Source organism: Equus asinus, chromosome X (assembly GCF_041296235.1).
Source record: "Equus asinus isolate D_3611 breed Donkey chromosome X, EquAss-T2T_v2, whole genome shotgun sequence".
Lineage (NCBI taxonomy): Eukaryota > Metazoa > Chordata > Mammalia > Perissodactyla > Equidae > Equus > Equus asinus.
Genome location: NC_091820.1, coordinates 94,381,818 through 94,392,855, shown reverse-complemented (window position 1 = coordinate 94,392,855; position 11,038 = coordinate 94,381,818). Strand labels below are relative to the sequence as shown.

The 11,038-nt window shown below is 41.2% G+C and overlaps 1 protein-coding gene across 2 annotated transcripts; it reads left to right on the top strand.

The window, feature by feature from the left end:
• The first annotated feature begins 2,667 nt into the window (after positions 1-2,667).
• Positions 2,668-9,637, top strand: TSPAN6 (tetraspanin 6). Of its 2 annotated transcripts, none has more exons than XM_014829975.3 (8): positions 2,668-3,157; positions 4,127-4,315; positions 4,602-4,676; positions 5,549-5,647; positions 6,146-6,280; positions 6,685-6,768; positions 8,018-8,123; positions 8,788-9,637. In XM_014829975.3, exons 1-7 carry the CDS (start codon positions 3,071-3,073, stop codon positions 8,084-8,086), a joined length of 738 nt encoding a protein of 245 aa, XP_014685461.1. In that variant the 5' UTR covers positions 2,668-3,070; the 3' UTR covers positions 8,087-8,123; positions 8,788-9,637. The 2 variants fall into 2 exon arrangements, with proteins under 2 accessions (XP_014685461.1, XP_044618987.1); XM_044763052.2 differs by having other exon boundaries at positions 2,994-3,581.
• The last annotated feature ends 1,401 nt before the right edge of the window (positions 9,638-11,038 follow it).

The following is an 11,038-nucleotide window of genomic DNA, read 5'->3' as shown; positions in this document are numbered from 1 at the left end:
GTGATACTTAAGGAAAGTATTTTCCTTTTTTTCTGCATTTTCAGCATCGAACGTGTGTTTTCATGCTCAGAAAGAGAGAGAAATTAAGGGGTTGAACCAGACAAAGTATTGAACTCTCTACCTTGCCACTCTGGGATGGGCAAGGTTACTTCCTAGATCTACTTCCTAGACGGAGTGAAGGGAAAAGTAAAACTCAACAAAAACCCCCAAGTACAAGGCAGAACTGGGGAAATTGAGGTTCTTGTGCTTTAGGGGGTCCGAAGAGCTCTTGCTTGTGGCTAACTGTCTGAGTACCCCAGTCTTTGCTCAGGTTATTCCCAGGGGAGAGAGACAGCTGTTTGTACAATGGCAGTCACGTCTCATCACGGAGTGGGCCCCATTTCTGATGAGGGAAACAGAATTTGGCAGGGCTTAGTCCTAAGCAAGTTACTGTGCCTCTCTGAACCTGTTTCCTCGTCTGTAAAATGTGGGTGGTAGTAGTCTCGACCTCACAATAAGGGCTTTTGTGATGTATGCATGAGGTAACATGTCTAGTGCTTAGCAACAGTCGTTGGTAAATAGTCAATACTCAATATTACAGGCATTATTAATACTTTAAAGAATAAATTTATCTTATTACCTAGAGAATTACTTCTTACATTGCTGTAGATGGGATTAGGTGCCCCTTTCGTCTGGGTTTGGACCCAGACCCAGGCCTAAATTTGAACTAAACTGAAGTTCTGGGTTTGGTGGCATGGCAAGGGGGTAAGGGAGGTGGAGCAGGGTGGGAGCAGTGGTGCAAGGTGTTGTGGCCATAGGAATATTAAATTCCATGTCAGCTTCTGGTTTAATTTGGCACTGAATGCTGTTCGAACAAAGCAGCGTTGTGAGTGGCAGAGGAAGGGAGAGGAGGAAAATCAACACATTCTTGGAAATAAGATGTAGCTTTTGCTTTGACTACTTTTTTTCCTTCAGCCACAGAAATATTTATTTGCTCTCAGGCTCACAATGAAAGTCCCTTACAGGGTATGGTAGAAACCCAAGCTTCAGAGGAAACTTCCATTTACAGATGACAAGGAGTTAACAAGACTTCCCTTGATACTTGCTTGTTTTTAATCCTAGAACCCCTAAGATAGTGTTACTGAGCCTAGGGAGAAAGCTTTGCATATACTTAGAGCCCTCCTCAGCCTCATTTTCTGTATCTATGGCATATGTGGTACATGAAAAGTTGATGTCTGCTATATTTCCTGACGGCCTTGCCTCAGTGTTTATAGGTGTATAGATGTCTCATTTACCCATTCGCTCTATGTATTTATGTGTTAGGCTTTTCTAGTTTTAGGATGAAATTTTAGTATAAAGCCTGGCAGTGCAATAATTCATTCCCTAGTAGTTGCTTCTCTTGGACCTCAGACACCTGGCATGATGCTATAGGAGCTGGTCCTAGGTCAATATTTGAAGCACAGGGAAGCTCTGTGTGACCAAGTCAATGGAACTTTCCTGTTTTCTGGTTCTGTGGTATATGTTTAAAGCACGATTTCAAGCAAAAATGTTTGGGCATCCACCTCTCCTTCACTATGCAGGACTTTTTCAACAGCAGTACAGTAAATGCCCCTTTGTGATGTTAAGCTTGTGTCAGTGATGATGTGATGGGTTGGAGGGGGAGCTGATATTGTCCTCTAATCCCATCCCTCTAGAAATAACACACACTCGACACTCAGTGTCTGCCCTCAAAGAACTTACGCTTTAGTTGAGAAACCAGATCTTAATACATACTCTGTGCTGTAACAATATAGACCAAACTGTTCACGATACACAACATGGAAACATGGAGCTACCTACATACATGATTTAATAGGAAAAAATACACTTCCATACTTTAAATGCCATCTATAATTTACTAGGAATGTCCAATTATAAACTTTCCTTAGAAAACACTGTCTTGGGTTCTAGGAGGATATAAGCAGCTGGGAGAATTTCCTGGGGATGGGCAGATACCCCTCACAACCAAATACCATATGCAGCTTGTATAGCAGAGGAGGGGGTTGGAAAGCACAGTAATCTCTAGCTTTGGCTTTGCTATTAGCTGTGAGATCTTAGATTTCAGCCTTTGTGATCAGCTGGTTCTTGATCTGAAGAACCAGGCGGCTGGAATATACAGCGCCTTTCAGTTTTAACATTTAAAAGGGGGTCACATTTGCCTGGCATTCTCCGTAGCACCTTCCCTTTCAAAAAGTTTGTAGCTAACTGAACTTAATTTCAGCCTTTATTATTTTGAAACACTTTTCCTCAACTTTCCAATTACTTAGAGGATAAGGGAGGAGCAGGATGATTGAGGTTTGCAAACTCCTATAGGGAAATTCTAAAATTCATTATCAACCTTTCATACTTGGAATTCTTTCAACAAGTGATTATTTCCCACAATCCATTCATTCTTATACCCCCTCCTCGCCATAGAAAACAATGTTCAAAAACTGAAAATCACAAAACAAGTTGAAAAAAAATCAGCCTAATTCCACCACTCAGGTAAATTTCACTTTTCAGTTTTTGTTTAAAAACATGTAACTGTACGTATCGTTTTGCAATCTGCTTTGTTTCTCTTTGCAAGTATATTTCTTGTGCGTCTTTGCCATGTAATAAAATAGTCTTAGTTCACTTTTAACCTCTTTTCATTCCTTTCCTTCTCTCTAGGGTACCAGGGGCCGGAGTGGCCGAATCTCACAGCGCTGCTGGCGCTGCTGGTGATAGAAACAATATGATAAAGTAATAAGGGAGGGGGAGGGGTGGGGGGGCAGGAAAGATTCTTTGAGAGAAAACATGAAAAAAGCTCCACTTGAAGATCTAAGAAATTTCCGACACTAGAACCTTTGTATATAGTTTTCGGTAACCCTCGGCAGGGGGCGCTCGGAAATTGTCGTCACTTTCCGGACGGCCTCCCAGACTTTACCCTCTAGAAAATTGTCCAGTGTTTCCGGCTCTTCTCAGTTGTATCCGCTCGTAAGTTTTCGGCAGTTTCCGGGGAGACTCGGGGCCTCCACGTCTCGCTCGCTCGGTTCCGATCGCCTGGTGCGGCGGGGCAGGGTCTGGGCTAGTCATGGCGTCCCCGTCTCGGAGGCTGCAGACTAAACCAGTCATCACTTGTTTCAAGAGCGTCCTTTTGATCTACACTTTCATCTTCTGGGTGAGAGATGGAGGCCCCTAGGGGCGGGAAGGGATCCCAGGCTGTAGTGAGGGGGTGTGACCCTGAGCCGGGGGAGCTCAGGTCGGGGTTGGGGAGGGAGGCACAGCTGGGTTTTGGGCGGCCGTCGCTGCTGGGACCCCGGCGCTGGCGACAAGTTGCTGGGGCCCGAGCTCGAGCTCGAGCTCAGGCGTTTCGCGCCGCCGGGGTCCGGGTGTTGTACGACGGCAGCCGATAGGCTGAGCTGGGACCCAGATGTGCCTAGCGTTCGAATTCGATGCGGGAGGCGAGGAAGGGAGTTAACCCCCCTGAGCACGCGGGGTGTCCCCAGACGTTGGAGAGGCGAAGCTTGCCGGCCCCTCTGAGGCCTCGCTTGCATAATAGTCTGTTTCTTTTCACTGCTTCATACGAGAGGAGTATTTCTCAGGTAAGTATGGTAGTGGCTCCACTCCCGCCAATCTGTCCTAGGGCTTGCTTTTGTGTACCATTCCCTTTGTACCCTGTGCTCATTCTCAGAACTGGGGGGGGGGGGGGGGGGGCGAGTTTCTGCAACTCATAGAAATACTTTTTTTCCCCTCCAGGAAGGTTTTCTTCCTAAGGCGCGAGTAAAACAGTTAAGGAAGTTTTGATCCTAGGGCAAATATGCCATGGGCTTGTGTTTACACAAAAAACAGATGCAATTTAAGAACTTTGTTAAGATGCCTTCTCTGGCTGTCCCCGAGTTTTGCCCTGGCTCCCTGGGCTACCTAGTGATCCAGCGTGTGGCCTTATCGAGGCTTGTCCTTGTGTGCGGATCCCCTTCCTACCCTCCTTCTACTGCCCTCCCTTGTCTGCCTATCCCAGCCACAGCTCTGTGGCCACAGACTGTTAAATCAGTTCTCACATCTACTGTTTCTTAAATGCTTAGTGGTTTGTGGTTTGAATGTGCTGCTGTATACAGCGTATAACTTTCTCTTCTGATTTTCCACATAGATCACTGGTGTTATCCTTCTTGCCGTTGGCATTTGGGGCAAGGTGAGCCTGGAGAATTATTTTTCCCTTTTAAATGAGAAGGCCACCAATGTCCCCTTCGTGCTCGTTGGCACTGGCACTGTCATTATTCTTTTGGGCACCTTTGGCTGTTTTGCTACCTGCCGAGCTTCTGCATGGATGCTAAAACTGGTGAGTTATTGTTTTCCTTGGAATTGATTCTTGGTTTTTGAAAAGCCTTATATGTTGTAGGCTTTGTTCTTGGAACCGGCCGTGGCCCTTTACGATTTTTCCTGTGCCATATGAAAACTTACCAAGTAACAGTTCAGCTGCCAATTCCCACTTCTGTTGTGTTTTCCCTGCCCTTTTCAATAAAAACATGCTGAACTGATTGAGCAGACCATTTTTTTCTTTGACTCCCTTTGCAGCTGTGATGTATCTTATTTATGCTGACATGGACTTTCTTTTTATCCCGCAGTATGCAATGTTTCTGACTCTCATTTTTTTGGTTGAACTGGTCGCTGCCATCGTAGGATTTGTTTTCAGACATGAGGTAAGTCTGAGTTTGGGAACTTTGTTAAAATTTAGACTGTAAGAGATAAAAATGGATTAATTTAAGTAACAGAGTTAAAGACAACTTTTACTAGTTTAAAAATCACTTGACAGCTGTGTTTAAGGCTTACTTTTCAACCTGTAGCTGACAATAATGGCTTTCTGCTAAAAATTCTAGCCTACTTTTAATATAAAAGAAAGTTTAGAAAATTGTAAAGACTGACAAGCAACAGAAGAAAATTAAAGGTACCTGTAATTGTATGTATTTCCGGTCTTTTCCTGTGTATAAGTACGTATTAAAGTGGAGATAGTGCAGTGTATAACTTTACTAATAGGAAAATGTTTAAAGCACAAAATTGATACCTTCTCCACTTAATGCCATACATTTTGAAAAGATCGGATATACTTAATGCAAATCATCAAAGCCTTACTATTGAGGAAGAAATGAGGGTTCCATATGGGGTTAGGAAATCAGTAAGTAGTGAAGGCTCCTCAATGAGAGTGTTTTAAAAGTGGAAGTGCAGTCTCCTAAAGTCAGGTTTTGTAGCTTAAAAATTCCAGAGACATCAAATTCGTACTCAGTTTAAAGTGGGGGAATAGCAGTAGACAGCTGCCACTCGAATAAATACATGTTCCCATGACACCCTGAACTTGTAGTGGGTGTCATCTTTTACTGTAATGTTTTGCTTAGTAGTCCCCTCAGCTAAACTACATCCCTCTGAGGACAAGACTGGACCATAGAAGTTAATTACCATACATGTTGCTGCTGTCAAAGATTAGGACCATTGGTTAGAAGTGGGAATTTCTTCTTTGACCTAGAAGCCAAAAGAATCTAGGATCTTTGTTTACCGGCATTGTGTTTCTTTGCTGTAGATAAAGAACAGCTTTAAGAATAATTATGAGAAAGCTTTAAAACAATATAATGCTACGGGAGATTATAGAAGCGATGCAGTAGACAAGATTCAAAATACGGTAAGTGGTCATAGGTGGTGGCTTCTTAAGAGGGGAACACATTCCCTGTCACCTCAGAGAAGAGGATAGGGCCCTGGCTACTAGATGTTGTCCACTTGTATTATATTCTCATTATAATCTTAGATTAGGAGAAAATGGAGATATGTCCCTGGAAGGAAGTGTGGGATGATGCTAGGTGACATATTTCCATTTTCTCGATTAGGATGTACACCTCTTCTCTTCACTCCCCACTTACATCATGGACCAAGTACTGTTAGTACCGACTATAGCAGGAAAGTAAGGCCAGTCCAAAAATGTCACACTTGGTATTGGAAACAAGTGCTAATCTCTTGAATTATAGTGCCAATTGAGGACGGACACTTTAAAATATTAGGATAGAGATCATTGAGTATAATGAGTGTTCTTCTGAGCACAAATTGTAATCTAAGATGGTAAGTTAAATGTTTGACTACAAAGTTGTAATATGAACTATAAATGCTTTTGTTGGTTTTTTTCCAGTTGCACTGTTGTGGTGTCACCAACTTTAGAGATTGGGAGGATACTGGTTATTACTCAGAAAAAGGATTTCCCAAGAGCTGCTGTAAACTCGAAGATTGCTCTCCTCAGAGAGATGCAGATAAAGTCAACAATGAAGTAAGGGGCCTTTGGAATTTATTTGAAAATATTAAATGAATACAGAATGCACTCAATTTTTAATTTTTACTCACAATACACATAATCCTCAATAGGCAGGGCAGGTGTTATTCTCATTGAATAAATGAGGAGACTGAATCTCAGAAACTTTGTGACTTGAGTTCATACAACTAGCGGGTAACACCTTTAAAAGCGTAGTCTGAAAGGTGGAACTTCTGTTCCTCAAACTTCTGTTGAGAGCATCGTGCTTCAGAGGAGACAGGATTTGTTATATGAAAGAGCACATTTTAATAAAATGACAGTCAAAGGCTGTGGTAGCCCAAGCTCGTCTTTCTGCAGAGATGTATGATCAAAGTGTTTATTATTGCTTGTGCTGTGCTTAGATGTTTTTTTCCTCCCATTAGGGTTGTTTTATAAAGGTGATGACCATTATAGAGTCAGAAATGGGAGTCGTTGCAGGAATTTCCTTTGGAGTTGCTTGCTTCCAGGTACGTCCTTGTAGTTAGGAAGTGTTTCATCCCTCCTGTAGGTGTCAGCCAGAAGATTTCCACTTTGAAGGCCTCAGGTTTTTGCCTCAGGGACCTGGATAGCGAGGGCATTTTCAGAGAAGTCACATTTTCACCAAACCCTCAGCTGCTCATCACAGTGTAGAAATAGTTTTGTATATGAAACACATGTAGTCAATCGTTTGTGATTGGGTCTTTATTTAGCTTGCTTTCATTTGGGAGGAGGGGATATTTTGCTATTTTCATTCCAGTTTTTTGACGACTGCGGAGTTTAAATTTTTATTTCCATCATCCCTGCTCTTTTTGCCATGGCCAATAATGCCTTGAAACTACAAAAAGCAGGGCTTAGAATTAACTCCTAGCACTACATGTCTTTTGAAAGCACTTAATGGTGGAAAGGCCTAGTGCCCTCTTAAGTGTGGCACCTTTCCAACGTCATAGTTCATTAATTAAATAAAATGTGAGATAGATGGGAACCTTGTTTTGCTCTACAGTCAGTCAAGATTCCAAAACATTATTAGGATCTTTCTTTCCTGGGCTGCAACTGCCTGATGAGTTGCATGTAAGTTCCAACCTATTAAAATTGAGAGCGTACAACCCCGCAGTCAATATGTGCCTGTTATTTTGGGTAGATGCTGTGTTGTGGGTCACATATTATTTCCTGAGTTGTGCTGCTTCTCACTGTAGCGTGGAAAATTTGTATTGTGGCTCTAAATTTTTTGTAGGGAATGTGGGTTTTTCCTGTATTAAACGTTGTGGAGATAAGACCAAAAGCATCAACATACTTCATTTTGACCTGTGTAATTGATTTTGGAAGTCTAATCTTAATATATTTCTAAAGCAGCAGGCATGGCTATGTCTGAATCTACACTAATAAAATAGCCACTAGCCACCTTTGAAAGGTTCTAATTAGTAAATAAAATAAAAAATTGGGTTACTCTAGCCCCATCTGAAGTTCTCCAAAGCCACATGTGGCTGGTGGCTATTGTGTCGGACAGCACAGGTATTACACAGCATTTCCATTGTGAAATTCAGGGTCACAGTAGCAGTGCAACTTCACTTATATTTTTGGAAGGTGATCCAGGTGCTGCAGAGTATCAGACATAACTGTCTAGAAAAACCTAAGGAAGGAAATTATTAGTGAATTAGAAGTAAAAGGAGATTGTACTTCCATTCTGAGTTCTTTAAGCTCTTGTGTATGTATTTAATTTTGTCTGTATTTTATTTCCAGCTTATTGGAATCTTTCTAGCCTACTGCCTCTCTCGTGCCATAACAAATAACCAGTATGAGATAGTGTAACCATCAGGTCACGGGCTTACTCCTCTCCAACGTTAAGGTACGTTCATTGTGGTCCTCAGGTCTGTCAGTCCTGGTGTTTCCTCCAGCCTGTGTGTGTGAGAGATGGACTGAGTTTGCCAAGAAGGTCTTATCTAGCAGAGCATTCAAATCTTGTTGGTACTGTGTTAGCCCTGCATGGGCAGATCAGGTCTTTAAATACAAGGCATGGCCAAGAAGGACAGAAGAGGTTTTCTGGGTTTACCTACATATCAGCCTAAAGATCCTAACTGGTCCCCTTTCTAACAAATTTGGACCTAGAATGAGGAGAAATGAAGAAGCCCAATAGTGACCTTACTTGTGAGGTTCCCTGGCAAGTATACTCTGCTCTTGACCAATACTGGCATTTTCCCTAGTCTTTTCCCGAGTTCTCATTGACCATAGTCCTCTGGTGGACTGTTCATAGATCCATAAACTCATCTAGCCTAACCAGGAACCAGATTTTGGGGAAACGTGTTTTAATAACTTTAGTATTTGAATGGTCAAACGTGAAAACTGTTGCTGGCTGAATTAATCCCTAGGGCGCCTTTCACGTTTTAATTGAGCCACTGACTGGGAACACATGAAGGTTCTTCATTAGCAGAATAGATTAGAATGTGTGCAAGCGAATGCAGATACTGAAATTTGGGTTACAAGTAAATTAACTTTTTTTTCTTTAATTTTAGGACATTTACATTACCCCCTGTGAACTACAAGATTGCCTGGATGGAAGACTGCCTAACATTACTTACGGATAGATAAAAAAACTACACCAATAGTCTGATTCAATCAAGACATTTGTTCAATATGTTATAAGTCCACCTTCTGTCCCATTCACGTTAGATCATTGAAACCCCTGTATCACTCTCAAACACTGGAAGAGCTAGTAAATTGTAAATTAAGCAATATTGTGTTCCTTTTGACTTTTATTTCTCTCAATGTGGAGCTTTCAAAAGGCGCTGTGAATTTTCTATTTTGATGTAGTGTTATAAAACGGAAAATTGACCCCTCTGAATGTTGATATAGTGTGATAGAAAATTGACCCCAACCAAGATTATCTGGTTTGATTGTATAATTTGCATCAGGAAGTTAAAATGTTTTGATTAGTCTGTTCTCCTGGTAGGCAGAGTCACATTGTGTAGTTTAATTCTAGCCAGGAGTTGGATGGCCTCATCATTGGAGTTGCCAGATGGTGGTGACCGTCTCTGATCTAAGACACTACCAGTGTTCTGTGACACATCGGGTTGCAGCACACTTACATTTCTTTGCCTCCGAATTAAGTTGTTTATACTGATGTTTCTATTTCCTCTATAGTTTGAAAGGTTCTAGTTATTACTTAATGGTGTCGGAATTATTGTATTTTTCTTGGGAATTTAAAGTAACTCATCTTCATTAGCTTTAGCTGGTATTTCCTTACCAGGTTGATATGACTGACTTGTCAATATTATGGTCAACTTTAGTAGTCTTAGTTTTGGTTTGTGTCTGTGATTAATAACTCTAAATCTTTCATACAATAAATATTGTTTTCCTCTAAAATCGTTGTGTTTAAATTAACTTTTAGAACATCTAGTAGGATGGTTGTTTTCCACTGAGAAAACTAAGCCCCACATTTCTACTTGGAGTACAGTTTTAAATATGAAATGTAAAACTGAGGTCTTGACTCTTTGTGTCATAAAAAAAGAAAAGTCCCTGTTTACAACAACTAGTCCCTATGAAAGGATTACGTTCCTAGTTAGGAAATAGCATATTCTTAGCATTCTCCTAGAGGTCAGATTTGTTTGATTGTATAGTTTACATTAAGAAGATACATAGAGAGGTAACTTGTACCTTCTGGGTAATAAGGAAATTAATGATTAGTTGAAATTAGGAAATCCTTTCTCTGGTTTTGGATTTCTTTCCACATCCATCAGAACCTAGTTTCTGATTGCCACATATCCACACAGTCCTTGAATTTGATGGTAAGGGGGAGTCAATCACAGTCATAAAGTGAACAAACACTAGTTAAATAAGGTTAATAATGGCTTCTGGGTACGTGTTTTAAAATGCTTGGAGTTACTACAGAAAGGATATTCTCCGTTAAAACATTTGACGGGCGATTTTTGACATAAGAAGGTAGAGCGAGGAAACAGTTGAAAAACAGTGCCTTTCCAAGTACAGTAAATCAGATTTTTGGCTATTGGAATTAGTGAAGCTGAAGAAGCAAATATTTAAAGGATAGTCGGAGCAATTTTTAAATAGGTACTTTCCCCTAGGATGGCCTAGAAGAGACTTTCAAAGTTTTCCTTAAGTAGTTTCTAAGTTAAAAGTTTTGCCTCATTATTAAAAAGAAAAAAAAACCACCGGAAGATAAGAAAATTAGAAAGAAAAAACACCACACGTCACCCTTAAGGTGAGCTGTTGTATTTATTTTTAAAGTGGGTTTGTTTTAGGTGGCCAGTTACAAAAGGCCCTTATAGCTAAGATGTGTACGTGTGCCTGGACTGCAGACTCCACCTCCACCTTCGATGTGCCAAAGGTGTCCTGTGGGTTGTCTCCCTTCCAGGCACCAGGTTGCATACTGCAAGGAGGCTCAGAACTGCACTTTGAGAAGCAGAGCTCCGTGGGTATATTTTCTGAGAGTGTGGAAAGCTTGGCAGCTTTGGCCTATTCCTGTGGGGGTTGAGTTTGTGTTGTAGGCAACAAACTTTTACAGCAATAAATACTGAATACAAGGTATAAATGCCATTTCTGTTTCTCCTCAGAGCTCACACAGGATTTGAGACTTGATGTTTTTCAACCTCCTGTTAGAATCCAGGTTGGGACATTGCCAGTGATGCAGCCAACCAAACCGATTAAATTATGAGAGGCAAAGCGATGTATGCATTTATTTGTGAAACTGAGGAAACTTTGGTTCCTTCGGACTATTCTGTGTAAACTTTTGTTGGTATTTGTAGAAAA

Coding starts and splice junctions, on each gene's coding strand:
- TSPAN6 (XM_044763052.2), top strand. CDS start 3,432: ATGCGGGAGGCGAGGAAGGGAGTTAACCCCCCTGAGCACGCGGGGTGT. Junction 5,648..6,145: donor TAGACAAGATTCAAAATACG/GTAAGTGGTCAT, acceptor GTTTTTTTCCAG/TTGCACTGTTGTGGTGTCAC. Junction 6,769..8,017: donor TTGGAGTTGCTTGCTTCCAG/GTACGTCCTTGT, acceptor TTTTATTTCCAG/CTTATTGGAATCTTTCTAGC.